Below are 17154 nucleotides of genomic sequence, written 5' to 3' on the forward strand. Positions count from 1 at the left end.
CACCACCTGGAGTCGCCTCGCTCGAGCGGTGGCACTCGGGGAACCAGGGGCTGGCTCCGGGTCCCCCCGTCTGTCTGGAGGGCACGTCTGCGCCGGTCACGTGCAAGTTCGACGGGCCGGGCCAAGCTCCTGACGCCCGGGGGAGCCTCACCCACGGTGCCGCCCGGATGCAGGAGTCCCTCGGGTCAGCCCGACTGCAGCCACTCGCTCCACGCCCAGGTGAGGGCCGCAGCGTCCCCGCCTCCCAGGAAGTTCAGAGCTCCCACAGGTGGGCCAGCGACGGGCCAGGGTCTCTGGAGCCCTAGGCCCCGATCTCTCAGCGAGGATGGCCCTCTGGCAGGGCGGGGCGGGGGGCGTGCAATCTTAGGGAGGCCGTGAGTGCAGGGTGGTTCCATAGCCGTGTAGAGAGAGGCAGAGCTGGGGTCTGCACCCACTTCTAACGCCCTGCCCACGTTGCTAGATGGAGGCCTGGCCTTCTGGGGGTTTTCATCCTTGCCTCTCATCTGATGAGGCCACGGGCTGCGGGATACTATGGAGAAGATGGGCTCAGACGTGAGGGATTGGAAGGGCTGAGCGGGGTCAGGAAGCCAGGTCCATCCCACTTCCAGGCCGGCTCCGCATGCCCACCCTGCCAGCTCCCTGGCCCGCGGGAGTTGCCTGGCACCGGAGAAAAGGTCCTCAGGGATGGGCAGAGAAGCCAGACCTGGGCATCCCTCTCTGCCTGCTCTCCAGCCCCCCAGACAGGGCAGTGGCCCTCGGGAGCCTGGGGGAGAAGGCAGCTCCTACCAGCACCACCTGCTGGGGACGCAGGGCCATCTGGGCACCTACACCGGCACCCCCACCGTGAGCCCATGTCTGGGGGCATCAACACCCCTCCCAGGGCCTCAGGGGCCCTGCCAGCAACTCCCACCAATCCACCTGGGGTTAAAGGCCAGGGAGGCAGGCGGACAAGGGCCTCAGTGAAGAGTTCAGGCCCCAGGAAGGCTCCCTGGAGGCCTATCAGGGAACTGGGATCCCACAGGCTGCCAAGTGTAGCGGGTTTCCAGCCTGAGCATCTCGGCCAGTGGGAGCGCCACCCGCCCAGATGAAGGGACTACTGAGCGGCCCATTTCCAGGAGAGGATGAGTTTACTTTGACAGTCTCTGTGGTCCCCGAAGGGAGGGTCCAGCTGAAAGCCAGGCAGATGGTCTAGAGCATGGAGGTCAAGTCTGGGCTAGAGATGGGCATTCTAGAATTCAGACCACAAAACCACAGGTGAGAACAGTGTCGGGGAGATAACTCAGACGTTAAACTGTAGATGGAGCTGAGCGGGCTGAGCAGGACCACCCGGAAAACTGCATTATTGGTGAGGAAGACCCCCCGCCTCCCCATAGAGCAGCGGGGGGCCAGAGCGCTGAGCCAGGGACGTGCCCGGGGTCCCGCAGGGATGGTCACCGGTGCCGCGGCCTGCGGAGGGCTCAGGTCGGGAGTAAGTGGGGACGGGGAGGGGACCCCCTGGAGTCAGAGGTGAGCATGGAGCCCGCGGATGCGTCTTTCAGGCAGGAGACGTGTACGTGTTGATAGTCTGGAAGGGACGGGAAGGACTAGCGTGGAGGTGGTGGAAGTCCCAGGGAGAGGGGACAGCTGGGCTGGCTTTGAACAGGAGGGACACGCCATCTCCAGGATCAAAGCAAAGGAGTCAAGATGAGCAGGAAGGAGACTTTGCAGGTGGGGGTAGCAGTCGGGGAGGATTTGCCAGGGTGGGGGAGAGGGGGAAAGAAGCAGGAAGGTGGCCCAGGATTAATGCCAAGGGCTAACAGCACCCCGGAGGGCTGGGAGACGCAGTGTGGACCGTGAACCTGAGGCGCCCTGCTCAGTCTTGTGAGCAGCACTGCGCTGCCCGGGGACACAGGCCAGGCTGAACACCCACAGTGGGAGCTTCAGGGTAAGAATGGACGTAAGGAAGCAAGAGAACCAAGGCGCTGGGGCTGACCTGGGTGAGAAGCAGAGGTAGGGGCCCCAGAAGCAGGCTGGCCCCTCCCTCTCCACCCCCTCTCCCCGTCCCGTATGGGATGACTGACCATACTAGCTAAGAACCTGCCTTAGAAGGGACAGGCTACCCACTGCAGTATTCAAGGGCTCCCTGGTGGCTCAGCAAGTCAAGAATCCACCTGCAGTGCAGGAGACCTGGGTTTGATCCCTGGGTTGGGAAGATCCCCTGGATGTGGGCATGGCAACTCACTCCAGTATTCTGGCCTGGAGAATCCCATGGACAGAGGGTCCTGGCTGACTATAGTCCATGGGGTCACAGAGAGTCGGACACGACGGAGCGACTGAGTGTGCACACACACTCGAGGCTCGGTCCCAGGGCCAAACCCAACCCGTCCGTCTCTGTCCCAAGTGGCAACAGCTGCTCGCAGATCAGTGTGGCTGCGGGTCTGATGGGACACAAACAGGATTTCTGCACACCACCCCGGAATTCATCTCACAGACGAAGTGAAGAGTTCCATCTGGCGTCGGGGACCCTGCTCTGGGGTCACGCACAGGCCACCGAGGCACATCGGGGAGGGCGTCTGACAGCAGTTTGCGTGTTTAGTCCAAGCGCATGGAGAGGCTGGGCTGCTGGCCGAGTCCTCAGGGGAAGTGAAGACGCACTCCTAAACATATGTTTTCATGTATCGGGCTTCCTGACAGTCAACAGCAGCTGCCTGCCACAGACCAAACCTTTAAGACCATCAAAGGCAGGCCAGAGCGCTTGAAGGACTCAACTGAGACTCAGGGGCACAGGGGACCCAGGTCCCCCCACGGTGGGGTTACAGGGTATCTGGGAATCTGAGACGCCAGTTTCTGGACGGGTTATGCTTGATAAGCTGACCCATCCGTCTGCCAACCTGTGGAAAGCGTCCCCGTCGTGGAAGAATTCTCAGACTCACTGAGGCCCGTGAAGCAGCACGTGACCTGGCCGGCGCCGAGCGTGCACCAGGCCAACTGAGGACAAGGACGACCTGTGGGCGTGCACCTCCCGCTTACCCGCCAGGAGCCTCCCGCTGGCCGAGGATCTCGGTCAAACCGGCCCCTCTGAGCATCCCTCACTGGCTTCCAGTGCCAGCCCCATTGACACGTCGCCCCACCCACACCCCTCGGTACCTGCACTTGGCTCTGAGCGCATCGCTGCCAACTGGAACACCCACCTCGCCAAGACCCCGGCTCAGGGCTCCACACCAGGCTCAAGACGCTGACCCAGGCAGACCCGACGGGGGTAAATTCAAACATCCCATGGGCCTCCAGGTCCTGTTTCTGCCGGACACGCCCCTCTCTGCATGTCCAGGACGCGTGGCAGTGCCTCGGCCCCGGGGGTGCTGGCAGCTTCTCCTGGAGCTCGACCCCCGCTGCAGGTGCCGCTCCCGAGCACCAGCTGGTTTTCATTTGGGTAAACGTGGCAGACAGAGGAGCCTGGGGTGCTGCAGCCCATGGGGCCGCAGTGACTTAGCGACTGAGCGGCGAACAGCGGCTTCTCAGTGAGTGCCGGGCATGGCATCTATAAGGTGACATCAGATGCTGTTCACTCAGGAGACTCAGGAAGACGAAATGCGAACTCGGGAGAGTGCCTGGGCCAGCCCACCCCTGCTCCTTGTGGGGACACAGCCTGAGAGGAGCGGCCACCCCACCCCTGCCCCGAGGGCCGTCCAGCCCCAGGTCCACCAAGGACACTGCCCGGGCCCCTCCTGGGTCCGCCTGTGAAACACTGAGCTCTCAGAATCTCTTGAAATCCACAAAGTGAGAAAAAACAGACAATTTAATGATGGAAGTAACAGGACAGCGGTCTCCATGCACGGGGACGCTGGAACTCAGGGACAAGTGGCGATCTGAGGACCAGGGCCCAGGGGCTGGGGGCCACCGCGTGGCCTCGGGGTCCTGTGGTCCCACCAATGGCTCAGCAACTGCAGCCTGTGGGGCAGGGATGGGGTTGGGGGGGACAGCCTGGCTTCCTGAGGTGGGAGCAGGGGCCCAGGCAGAGTCGGCACTCTGCCCACCCTCGTCAATGTGAGAAGAGGATGAGGGGAGAAGCCGGAACACAACCAGGGGCCCTGAGGACCAGTGGGTTGAGCACCCAGCCCTCCTGGCAGGGCCGTCCCGAGGGCTGGGGGGTCCGGTCGGGAGGCAGCTCCCGATGACCCAGCCCCCAGGGTCTGGAGCCGGGAGGGTGGTGCGTGGGCTGGGGTGGGGAGGGCCCAGCCAGGAGACAGGCCTGCTCCAGCCCCAAGGGCCCTGGCTGGCTGTGGTCCCCTCCCCTCCACCCTAGACCACCCGAGTGGGGAACCAGCGCACTTCAGGATCACCCAGCTGAGCATGACATTTCGAAAGACGGAGAGAATGAAGCTGCCCGGGGGAGGCCCGGAGGGTGGCACAGAACTGGGAGAGCGCCGGCCTCCGTCCGGCCCCGGAGGCTGGGGCCACGCCTAGCTGAGCATCTTGTGCCGGTCGAAGACGGTCTTCCGCTGCTCCTGCACCTGCAGCTTCCACCGCTGCTGCGCGCCCTCCACGCGCTCCAGGACCGTGTTTGCCCGGGGCCCGAAGGCGGCAGCAGCAGAGCGGGCGTCCTGTCGCGGGAAGGAGAGCAGGGGGTTTCAAACGCCCGACACGGAAGGGGTACGGGGAGAGCGGCCCTCAAGTCCGGCCTCCCCAAGGGCCCTGCCAGCACGGGGCAATGGCTGTGGGGCACACGACGGCTCCGGGGAGCGGGGCTTGGGCCAGGCCCGGCTGCACCCCAGGCATCCCTGACCCTCGAGGGGAGCACAGAGACTCAGCCTCAGGCCCACCTGGTCAGCACAGGCTCAATCAGCTTGTCGTGTGAGGAAACGCACGCACATGGCCCGGTGGCTGGGACCAGGCTGCAGGACACCCCGGCCGTGCTGGCCAGGGACAGCAGGGAGACCCCCGGACCGCTCTGCGGGGCCGGGACCCCAGCCCGCTCGCAGAAGCAGAGTGTCTGGCAGAGGCGGCATGGGGGGCCCGCCCTGCATGCCCTCCGGAGCCCCCCCGAGCGCCTCCACCCCCGCCCTCACGCTGTGGCTGTCGTCAAAGGCAGCGCGGTCCCCTAATTACCACCTCTCAGCCTCTGAGGCTCCAGAGCCCGCACGTTTCCTGCAGGACCCAAGCTGATCTTTGGGGGAATTAGAGCCGAGGGCCAGGCCCACAGCCCGGGGGATTTCCTCCCCAGCTCTGCCTGCCTCTCATCCCCTGCCACACATCTCTTAAGGGATTAGCACACCTCTCCAAGCCCAGAGCCGCCCAGTAAATGCAACTCTGCTGCTAATGCCCCGAGCTGGCACGGCTTCTGTCACCACGCAGCTGCCAGGCGGGGGACGGGGGTGGGGAGTGGGGGGTGAGGGGACAGCAGGCTGAGCACCAGCAGGAGGGGTGAGGCTGGCGGGCCAGCCCCGGGGGAGCTGGAGATGGGCACTGCCCCCCGAGCCCTACCCCAGACCCTGAGGAAGCGCACTCAGCCTGGCTGGACGAGGACCGGGACCGTAGGGCCGAGCAGGCGGCATCTAAGGACCCCTGGGTTCTGGGCCTGGGCCCCAAGGGGCACGCTCTCCGCCCCCAGCCACTCAGCAGCTGCATGTCCCTAACAAGCGACCTTACCTCCCCAGCTCCAGCTTAATAAAGCCGGTCTTCTTCAACTCAACTAAACCATCGGCAGGGATCACACGCGCCAGGCGATCCAGTGCGGACGCGTGTGCGCGCGCGCACACACACACACACACACACACACAGCCTCACACGACACTGGGAGGCAGCAGACACTCCCTGCCCCGCGCCCTGTCTCCGGTGCTGGTCAGGACTCGCCGCGCTGGCGTCTGGTACGGTGGTTACACACCGGCACCGGCCACCTGAGCTGCAGCCCGCAGGAGCTCGGTGTTCCTGCTCCCGGCAGTCCAGGGTGGGAGCACGGCCGTGGACTCAAACCCGCCTCTGCGCCTGGGCTCTGACGGGAGCCCAGTGCCCAGCACCACCGTCCTCCGACCCTGCTCCCCGCGGCGGACGGCGCTGCAGGACGTCTTCTCAGGGACAATGAGCACGGTGGTTAGCGGCACCTGGCAGACTGCAAGTGCTCAATTCACAGCAACAACCGCCAGCGTGAGGCCCACTCTGGGAGCCCCCAGGCAGCGGCCGGGGACAGCCACCGTTCAGGTCCCTTCCTTCCGGGCTCAGGACCAGGCTCTGTGGGCGTCTAGAGGGGGGCTGCTGAAGGCCACCATGAGAGGCGGCAGGCCCCCCAGGCCTGAGCCACACCGGCTCCGGGGGCCCAGAGACCCTCACCCTGCCTGCCCACCCATCCTCGCGTCCCTTCTGGGAGCCGGGGCAGGCTGTCCTCACAGCAGGTGCTCCCCTGTCCCGTCCTGGTGCGGGCAGAGGGAGCCAAGAGCGGGGCATTAAGCCAGCTGCTGCTGCTGCTGCGTCGCTTCAGTCGTGTCCGACTCTGTGCAACCCCATAGACGGTAGCTCACCAAGCTCTCTGCTCCCTGGGGTTCTCCAGGCAAGAACACTGGAGTGGGGTGCCATTTCCTCCTCCGATGGAGGAAAGTGAAAAGTGAAAGTGAAGTCGCTCAGTCATGTCTGACTCTTAGCGACCCCATGGACTGCACCCTTCCAGGCTCCTCTGTCCGTGGGATTTTCGCAAGACCGCGGTTTCTCCTTCACGTTAAGTCTTGACAAACAGCTCCTAAGCGGGAGAGCTGTAGCTGAGCAGCTCTGCACTTCCATTGCAAACAGTCTGATTAGTGGGAATTAGAGACGCCCAGAGCAAGACAGACGGATGGGTGCTACCACGCCAAAGCTGGGCGTCTGGGCACTGAGGGCGAGAGGGGAGCCCCACTGACCGGGAGGAAAGTGGGCGGCAGGACGGGTGTCCCAGGTGCCTGCGCACCGTGGCGCGTCACCGGCACCGTCCCCAGGCTCGGAGACTGGCCCGTCCGCGGCTCCGGAGGCCAAGTGCCTGCTGCCCAAGGTCACAGCAGACCTGGACCCACGTGTCCGGAGCCCCGCACTCAAGCCCTCGGGCGGGCCTCCCGGCCCCGGGTCTCTGGCCTCACTGTGCCCGGTGACCCCCCGCAGCCAGGCCTCCCCTCCAGCAGTCAGAGTGCTGCTTCGTGCTGGGGCCCCACCGCCCAACACGGTGGGTTGGGTCTCCCCCTCAAGGCTGCGCAGATGCCAACAGAGACACACAGAGCACTGCAGCGGCTATGCTGGGGCAGGAGCTCAGACTCGGAGAACTGACCGGGTTAAACCCCGGGATGGCCTGTGCAGAGCAGGCTCCACCCATGACCACAACCCCAGCATGCGTCCCCAGCGGCCAGGCTGCGAGGTGCTGACAGCCGTTCGAGGCGCCCACTGGCCCTGCCCCAGTGGGCTCAGCAGGCCAGCGCCCTGCCCATCTTGGGCTCCCCTCTGCCCAGCAGAGGGCTGCTTGGAGGCCGGGGTCCCCGGCTGCCAGCACAGTCGTCCTCCACAAGCCCCTCTCCCTCCCCCGCTGCACCCCTCACCCCCCCACAGGCTGCAATCTCAGGGGACCCTCAAAGCTCAGGCCCACACTGCGGAGTGCAGAAACCCTCCCTCCTGTCTTCAAAGGGGCCCAAACTGCACATGTGACGCGCCCCTGTTTGCCATCTCTGCCCAGCAAACAGGATGGCTTCCTCCTTTCAAAGGGCGTCTGAGCCCAGGGATTACTGGATGCCGCTGGAATCTCGGGGAGGCAGCGGCCCGCGCCGGGCCCACCGAGGCCCGCCGGCGCCTTCAAAGGCAGCAAGGCTTTCATCTCCTGCAGGCAGTGGGCAAGGCCTCCCCTTCCGCTCATCCTTGAGCCCCAGGGCAGGAGCTCCCGGCTACAGAAATGGGGCACCCAACCAAGGGGCACTCATCCTGGGTTGTGATGGACCTGCCCATCTCACCTTTGACCCCTGACTCCCAGAGTGGGGGCGAGGGGCCTTCGCCCCAAGGTCACTGAGTTGCCCAGGCCTAGAGCCTTTCTTCCTCTTGGGATGAAGCCTGGCTCCCAGCGTCAGGGGGACCCCATCCTTCCAAGGGGCATGCTCTTCAGACCCCAGTCACCCGGACACACAGCCTGAGCCTGGCAGGCCCTCCTCCCCGAGCCTACGTGCACTGCATAGCGGGAGACACCCCCATACCCACTCACTCAGCCCCAGCACCTTCAGCACTCGAGCACCCCACCCCGGAGCCCCACTGCCAGGAAGCCCTCGCCCACTGATACCCAGAGAAGAGGAGGTCCCCACCTCCTGCCTGTCAGGAGCCCCCCAGGCACCCGGCCCCCCCACGCCCATCTCCTAACATCCATCCTGCAACCCCACTGGGCTCAGCCCGAGGTCTGTGCGCCCACACGGGCACCTGCAGACCCAGGCCCAGCGGGAGGAAGAGAAAGGGGACAGGAGGGGCCAGGAGGGGCCGGGGCACAAGGACAGGGCGCACACAGAGCTGTGCGGGCTGCCCGCCCCTGGGGCCCTGCAGCCCCGAGGCACGCATTCCGGGAGGCAGCAGGGTGTGTAATCATCGCCCATCTCTCAGCCGCTCCCCGGCCAGGACTGCAATTACCGCCTCCCCCTAATCGCCGAGTGCTCAGCCGCGGGCTCCTCCCCAGCAGAGCTGCTATTACCGCGCATTAATCACCAGGTAGGCTCTCAAGGCTTCCTCCTGGATGTGGACCACCCAACTGCCAGCTCCGCCACCTCCCGGCCTGGCTCCACCTTGCTAAGCACGTGTCAGCAGGAGGCTGGGGGTGTGTACCCTGGAGGGGCCAGGAGGCCCAAGGACTCACCAGGGCCCCACCCGGCAGGGAGCCTCACCCTGAGGTCCCAGCCCCGGACCTTCTGGGTGGGGACCTGCCCTTTCCTGCTCCGGGCACACACTGCATGGGATGCTCTCAAGGGGGGCAGGCCGGTGGCGGGGCAGCCTAAGCCTGGTGCCCCAAGTGACCACTCACCCCATCACCGGAGCCCCCCACCCCGGCTCACCCGTCTCTGCGAGAGGAGGCCCTCTGACCTGGCACGAACCTCCCGGATCTGGTCCTTCTGCCCTGGTTTTACGTAAACCAGGCTGAGGCCAAGCTCCATGCCAACACCCTGGAGGAAGGCTCTCATGCACCTTCTTCAGCCTGGACTTGCTTTTCTTTCATGCTAAACATCTTTCCATGTTTTCCACTAACTCCCCAGACTCAGTGGGACCCTCCACCACCAGATGTCCCTGGTACAGCTCCCTGGGGATGCATGGCCCTGTACCCCCCGGAGGAACGCAGAAGCGTCTCCCGAAGCAGCAGGCAGCCCATGGCAGCCCGACCCCAGGGCCTGAGGCGTCCTGAGCCCCGCCCCCTGTTGATGCTGAGGCTCCTCCCTCACCCGTCTTGGGCACAGGTGCAGCTATGTAGGCCTGAGGGGCGCGCCCCAGGAGAACGGGCCAGGAGCCCCCGACCTCGTCAGAGCCCTGCACCTGGCGTGCCCTGGCCCCACACCCACAAAGAGCTGCCAGGCCTCTGCGCCCTGGGCTCTGCTGACTCTCTGGGAGCCCACTCCAGGCCCACTGTCAGCTGGACGCCAGGCCTGAGCGACCGCATGCGGGCGAGCTCACTGCCCCTCTCTGCCAGTGCGCCGAGGCTGCCTGACGCCAGGTCAGCGGAGCTCAGGGCGGCCCGCTGCGCCCGCGAGGGCAAAGGACAGCCCTCCCCAAGGAAACACTGCAGAAGGGAGAACGCTGCGTGGAGAAGAGTGAACGGGCCCGGGAGGCTGCGAGGGGGCGGGGCCAGCAGAGCCCGTACCTCACTCTCCTCATTGTGCAGCCGCTCGGTGTAGGCGTCCGGCTTCCGGATCAGAGGGTCCACCAGCATCAGGAAGCCCATGTAGAGCAGGAGGGCGCCCACCACCGACAGGTAGATGACGATGATGACCTGCGTGCAGAAGAGGCCCAGCTGCCCTGCGGACCGCGGGCCGTGCGGCCTCCCACACGGGAGGGGCCGGGGCACCAGGACGGGGCGCACGCAGAGCTGTGCGGGCTGCCCGCCCCTGGGGCCCTGCAGCCCCGAGGCACGCATTCCGGGAGGCAGCAGGGTGTGTAATCATCGCCTGCAGATAGGCCAGGAGACCTCGGACGTGGAGAGACGACACATCCCACCTTCACAGACCGTGCCCTCGATGGAGGGGGACCCCGTGAGAACCACGGGTCCTCTGGCAGCACCAAGGTGACAGACGAGGAGGGCTCAGCGGTGCTGCCAAATTCCTGAGGGTTCTTTCCTGACACTGTTATTTCCAGACCTTCAGGCACACACAGAAATATGCTTAAGGGTTGGCTGGACCAGGAGGTGCTTATAATGGCAACCAGCAAGCACAGCCTGGCTCACCACGGTAGGGGTGGAGCAGGAAGAGACAGTCTGCCTGGAGCAGAGGCAGGGGCCAGGGGCCAGGGGCCAGGCCTCTCCCAGCCTCGCACCAGCTCTGCTGAGTTCACCCAGTGACCCACAGGAACAGGGTTCAGGGGCCGTAAAGGGGGCGTCTGGAACCTGTCCTGCCAGGCCTGCGGCTTTGTTGTTGCTCTGGAAGCTTAACCAGACTGGGGGCTCCGGAGGGCGGCTAACTCCCCTCCCAGTACGGCTCATGGTGCCCGGGGCACAACAGGAACCCTGAAACTGTCCGCTGAGCAAACGGCAGGAGGGAAGGAGGAAAGGGAAAATTAGAGGGAGGGATCTCCAGCCCCTCTCCCGGGATCCCCTGCAACTGCGGTGGTGTCAGAGGGGAGAGCGGCTCCGAAACGGGGTGAGGCTCCAGAAGGAAGCGAGAAGCTGGGGGGTCAGGGCGGCGGCTGTGCAGGAGCGGGGCAACAAGGAATGGGCGGGGCCACAGTCGTGTAGGGGCGGGGCCTGCGCGGGGGCGGGGCGGGCACCTTGATGGTGGTGGTGCTTCGCTCCTCGTACTTGCACTCGCACAGCAGGCAGTAGGCCTCCACGTCGTGGCCGGGCACTGGCATGGGCTCCACCACGTGCAGGCAGTTGCTGCAACAGACAGAGGACTGTGGGGGCCCAGGCGCAGGGTGGGAGGGAGGGTTCCCCAGGGAGGGCAGAACCCCTTTCCCAACCCACAGCCTCAGGGCCCTTGTCCTCCGTGACTCACCGGGTGAGGGTCCCACTGGCATAAACTCCACCGCCCCCCACCTCCAGTCCCGAGGGTCCAAGATCTGTCCCTGCTGCAGACAGTGCCCCCACTAGCCCCTCCTCTGACCAGATCAGACCAGGAACCACAGCTGACCCATGAGGTCACCCAACTGCCCACCCGTGACTTGGCCTCCTTCCAGGTCTCTGAACCCCACTTCCCCACCCTCTCCCACTGCTGTCTCAGCCAGGGGCCCTGCCGACCGTGACTGTGCCCCGGCCTGACCCTTCCAGGGAGCTGCAGGGGCAGGGCCAGATGACCCTCTAGGCCCTCCCTTCCAGCTCTGACCTGAATCCTTGAAATCGATCAGCCTGTCCTGAACTGCCCAGGGTCCCTTAGGCTGGGGCTGGATTTCTGGCAGAGGCACCAACAGTGTGGGATGGCATGTCCTCCATTGCCCCTGTCCCCTTAGAGTCCAGTATGTGGTGTGATTTTACCTGAACCCCTCGTGACTCCAGCTCTCATGCTGGGCATGTGGCTCCCTGCTCTTAACTCAACGCAGCGCCGAGGGAGGGGCCGACAGACAGACAGGGTCATGCCCACTCCCGGCACTGGGTCATCACTCCTGGGACCTCTCATCTCAGAGGCCAGCCTACCAGGCCCGGCTTCCTCCCTGGGTCTGGGAGGTCACTCTGGCAGGTCAGTAGGATTTATGGGTTCCCCACAAGGCATGTGTTCTCCCCCAGAGAATTGGTGAATCCGTGACATGTCCCTTTAGGGGGGACAGTCACAATACCTTAGGGGAGAGGGTCACGGAGGGCGAGCTGGTTGAAGGCTCTGTTTCCTGCAGGTGATGCGCATAACTTCTCTGGGCCTGGGGTCCTCACAGACAGAGCAGGCGGAGCTATGCTCCCTGGGGCACCCTAGGGCCCTCCGCGCAGGAGGCTGGAGGGAGGGCAGTCCTGACTGCTTTTACACAGTGTTTCCAAAACAGATTTGTTTGAAAAAAGGTTCTCTTTAGAAATATGGGAGACTTGCCCTAGCCAGCTTCTCAGGTGAGTTGCTGCTCCAGGACTGACCCACCCTCAGGGCGAAGGTGTCGGGGTCTCTGCCCCTTGCAGGGACGGGAACCCCCACAAGATGGCAGAGCGCCAGCAACACAGGAACAGGCCTGCACAGCGCAGACGCCCAGGCTTCACCTGCTCAAGCAGGGGAGCGCACAGGCACCCCCCGTGGCGGAGGGGCCCATGGGAGGGCCTGAGGACACAGCTGGGCTCCTCTGGCCCTGGCACGGGGGTCGAGGGGCCCAGGCCCAGGCCCCACTCCTCCCGAAGGGACTCCGGGCAGCCTGTGATGGCTCCGCTCGTGACAGCCCAGGGTCACGGGGCCCCAGAACCCTGGGGTCTAATGTCCCAGCATGTTTCCACCCACCAGCCTTCATGGAACTGGAGCCCCCTAACACTGACTTCTTAGGAAGATGAACCGCAGCCTGAGAGGTCCAGGTAGGACCCTGTCCTCCAGGGGAATTCACCCTTGTGTTTTCAAGCCTTACTCTCATCCCAGGGCCTGAGGGATGTAGCCTTATTACCTGGTGTCAGGTTGGGGCAGTCTATCCATTTATTCCTGATGTCATTTGCTCAGACAAAGAAGAATCTGCCTACAATGCAGGATACCCAGGTTTGATCCCTGGGTTGGGAAGATTCCCTGGGGAAGGAAATGACGACCCACTCCAGTATTCTTGCCTGGAGAATCCCATGGACAGAAAAGCCTAGTGGGCTATCGCCCATGGGGTCACAGAGCTGGACATGACTTAGCGACTTAACAACAATGACGACAACCCACAAAAGGCATCGCCTCTCCCTGGTGTGTCAGAAGGCTGGCCCACTATACTTGCAGTGCCCCCATCATCTCTGCTCTTTGCGCTTAATAAACACTCCTTTCTACAATACCCTCTGTCTGGAAATTCGCCTCTACCTGCTCAGACTGCCACACCGTGCGTCTCCATCGCCAGCATTTGCAGAGCACTCACCACGCGCCAGGAGTCGTTCTAAATGCTATACTTGTACAGGCACCGCCAAGCATGCGTACAGCCCCCCGCACACTCTCCTTTAACACTCAAAATACCGCCACCGCTTTACACACGAGGAAACGGAGTAAACTGGGGGTTAAGTAACCAGTTTCCCAGTGAACAAGGAGCAGAGCTATGTTTGAAGGCGGGCAGGCTAGATCCAGGGTCTGCATCTGGCCAGAATGGGTCTCAGAAAATCACACACCGACGACTCAGGACTGGCGGGATGGGTTCAGATCCCCACGCACTCTCTGCGCCACGGCACTGAGCCACAGTTGCGATGCCTCACCCCCCACAGCCACAGTCACTGAATCCAAATCTTTTGCGGGTGGGGGGTGGAAGAGGGGGATCAACTGTCCAGCGCGGTGACTACAGTTAACTACTGTATTATATACACAGGAGAGCTGCTAAGAGAGTAGATCCTAAATGATCTACCTCCCCCCACCCCCCCCACGGCAACCCTGCAAGGCAATGGAGGCGTTATCTAACCTCACTCCACGATATGTGTGTATCAAGTCCCCATCCGTCGAAACCATACATGACGTCGTATGTCTGATTTATCTCAGTAAAGCTGGGAACAACCAGAAGAACCCAAAAATCTCAAGGGAGGGGGTGCTGGTACTCTTCATTTTCTCAAAGCCCCCTGGGGGTCCTGGGCCGCCCCCCATGTGAGTGTACCCCATCCATGGGGACCTGGCCCAGGCCCCTGTGCTCAGAGCCCTCAGGACGAGGCGCCCCGGCTCCTGACACAGCCCGGCTGAGGCCCCTCACACCATACTGATATCTGGTCCCCTGGCGCTTGCCTCACTGACCCAGTCCTGACGCATCACACGGAGGCTCCCCCCAGCTCACCGCGCCCACCCCCGCCCTTTCAGATACCTGTGCCCCGAAGGCCTCTCCTTTCCTACAGTTCCTTAAACCACTCTTCCCAGGACAGCATGCTGAAACCTCCCTTCAACAAGTGGGCCTCCTTTCTCTGAATGAATGCTCACTGATCTCCCTCTCTTGAAGTGAGGCATCCGGAAGTGGGCTCGAGACTCCAGGAGTAGAACGGACATGCTCTCTGAGCCTCGTCTCTAAAGTTAGAATACGAGCACTGCCTCCCAAGGTGGTTACGACATTGGCACCGAAGAACACAGCTAACAGAGCTTCGAGAAAACTCCCACCATATGCGACCCTAAAACCTCTCTCTCCCAACGTTACCATTCTGCAGACGTGAACACCCACCCAAATCAAAGCAAAATCCACTCCTTGGGCCAGGAACCCCTCAGCTAGACTTATAGACTTCTGGATCTTATTTCCAATCGAATGTGTGACCAGGGACAAAACATTCTTTTGTTAGGCTCTCCGTGGAAATGGGGAAGCGAGGTCATCCTCTGGGGGTCCACAAGGCCCAGTCAGCACCCACAACCTCAAGGGCCAGCCTGGGCAACGCCTTACCAGTCCTTCTGTGACACATTCTGGTTGTAAATGTGCCCGCTGATGTTCCTATACGGTGGACAGATGCATTTACAACGAATATCTTCAGAACTCTGCAAGAGAAGTCGCGGGTCAGGTGGGAAGGGCCGCTGGCTTCAAGTTCTAGCAAGACTCTCAACCTTCAGTTCCCTCTTCCGTAAAGTGACCGCATGAATGCTCCTGACCTTCTCCCAGGCCCGGGTTCAGCAGGAGTGACATCTGGAGGAAGGCTGCTACACCACGGGGTCCTCAAGAAACTGTCTGGGGCTGCAAATGATACTCACGGCTTCGGGGAGGGGCAAGCAAGGTGGCAGCCCTTTGCCCAGGCCCTCACACCTGTGTGTACCGGGGTCCGGCAGCCTTAGTGGCTGGCCTCTTCTCCCCACCCCGCCTCCAACTTCTTAGGTAAGGATCAGGGAGGGAAGGGGAAGGCTGGGGTGGACCCCAAAAAGCAGATGTATCCGTGGAAACACTCTAGCAAACCCTCTGGAAGTTCTCCCTATCTGGAACAGGTCAGAGACAACACAGAATTTTCATTCCAGTTAGGAATTGACCAGAGGAACTGGAAGCAAACCACAGACTCAGATTAAAAGCCTCAGTGATTTTCACAATCTCAAATTCCAGAGACCTACTCAAACCCAGCTCCAGGCCATGAACCCTAAAGAATGAAAGTGATCTCCAATCCCTGCTCAGAGGTGGGGCCTCTCCACCCAGAAACCTGCCCCTGCACAAACTTCACACTCCTTACATTACACCTACTCCTTAGGCGACTGGAAGCTCCCTGTACAGCGGTGCCAGCCCATAGGCCTCCAAGAGCAAAGGAAGGTACGGAGAGCCTAGACAACGTGCCCAAACACAGGACCCTGGCTGGAACTCCACCGTGTGCGTTTCAGATCCAGAGGTGGGCCCCGCAGACCACCCCTCCCCAAGGGCCTGCAGCCTAGGCCCGAGAGAGCACTCCCCCACCGCGGCACGGCCCGCGCGGCGCCGAGGGGCCGGGCTGGGGCAGCAGCCCTTCCACCCTCCTCCGGGACGCCGGGGCGCAGGCAAGGTTGGCTGTGCATGGGCGCCGCACCTTGTTGGCTTGGGCTGGGGGCACCAGCAGACTTCCGACCACGGCCAACACACACAGGAGCTTCATGCTTCTCGGGCCTTCACGGGGCCGGCAAGATCCCCCACCTGGAAAAGAAATACGCGGGCGGCGAAGGGGCGGATGAACACTCAGCACCCTCGGCCCCGGAGCGAACCGGCCTGCTCCGGCACGGAAGAGGGCGGGGGCTGGGCCTGGGGTCCTGGGCCTGCCAAGCCCGGCCGCTCAGGCGCTTCCCTCTCGCCCGGGCCTCGGTCTCCCACTGCCCACCGGGCGGGCTCGGCGGCGGGGCCTTCTGGGCGGGAGGGAGGGCCTCGGGTCTCCGGGACCAGGCTGGCGGGCGACCCCTGCCTCGCGTCTCCCCGCCCTCCCCCATCGCCGCCCGCGGCTCCTCCCCCAGGGCGGAGGAGACCCTGGGGCTCTGAGTCTCCGAGCCCCGATCCCACGACCAGGCCGCGGATCCGGGACCCCACGGACCCCAGGGACCCCGCGACCCCGCGGCCCCTGCGACCCCTCCCCCAACGCGCCCCTGCTAACCTGCAAGCCCCGCCGCGGCGGCACAAGACTCGGCTGGCCCCGCCCCTCACTCTTCTATTGGCTGCGGGGGCGACCGCTCAACACTACCTGGCTGTCTCCAAGGCAACATGGCCCGCCTCCGCCGCGGCGCCGAGGCTCCGCGCAAGGGAGAGGGAGGCATTTCTCAACCCGACCAAACAGGAAAAGGGAGCGTCAGCCAAGCGAAAGAGCAGCGGGAGGGGACTGGCCTCCTTGCGGCAGCAGAGTTCCACCGCCGAGGTCGTCCCTTGCAGTATTTAAAAGCCGAAGTTCTGGAAAGGTTCTGGGCTGTTCAGTCTTGCCGTTTTATAGAGAAAGGGCTTGATAAACAACAACAATAAAAGCGGATTCAAGGGCTGTCTCCGCACTCACAATCCGGGAATGTTGCTTGAGTTGCATCTTTGCTGCAGAGGCGGCCCACCCCTTCCTCCTCCCGCAGGAGGAGGGACCAGGGCGGCGAGCGGGGGCTGGACCCGCGAAGGGTGCGCCCCGCAGCCCCCAGCCTTGTCCCCTGCCCTGTGCGGGTTCTGGACCCCGCAGGCAGGGGCAGGGTGTGCGGGAGGTGAGGGTGGGCGGTGGACTTCTGGGCCGCTGAGGGGCAGGGTTGAGCTCGGTCCAGCAGCAAAGGAAAGAGGCGTTCTCCTAGTCTGGGACGCCGCCCCCGGTGTGGACACCTGGGCTTTGGCCCTGCTCGTCCACCAAGAAGTGGTGTGAACCTGGAAGACACTCCCCCCTCAACTTCCTTGTCTGCGAAATGCTTTGGTTGGGTGCAAAGACCCTTTCAGTCCCTATTTGGGGATTCCAGAGTGGGGGGGGGGGCGGGGGATGCTTAATGCGGCCTGCATGGGGGCCTG

At 63.5% G+C, this 17154-nt stretch overlaps 1 protein-coding gene across 1 annotated transcript; it reads right to left on the bottom strand.

Annotated features, from left to right (window-relative positions):
• Positions 1-3757: 3757 nt before the first annotated feature.
• Positions 3758-16313, bottom strand: TMEM9 (transmembrane protein 9). The gene is made up of 6 exons (XM_015099408.3): positions 16283-16313; positions 15731-15834; positions 14638-14729; positions 10924-11032; positions 9806-9934; positions 3758-4580 (listed from the first exon to the last, which is right to left on the bottom strand). The coding sequence occupies exons 2-6, from the start codon at positions 15794-15796 to the stop codon at positions 4440-4442; spliced, it is 537 nt and encodes a 178-aa protein (XP_014954894.1). The 5' UTR covers positions 15797-15834; positions 16283-16313; the 3' UTR covers positions 3758-4439.
• Between the last annotated feature and the right edge of the window lie 841 nt (positions 16314-17154).

This window comes from Ovis aries, chromosome 12, assembly GCF_016772045.2.
Source record: "Ovis aries strain OAR_USU_Benz2616 breed Rambouillet chromosome 12, ARS-UI_Ramb_v3.0, whole genome shotgun sequence".
Lineage (NCBI taxonomy): Eukaryota > Metazoa > Chordata > Mammalia > Artiodactyla > Bovidae > Ovis > Ovis aries.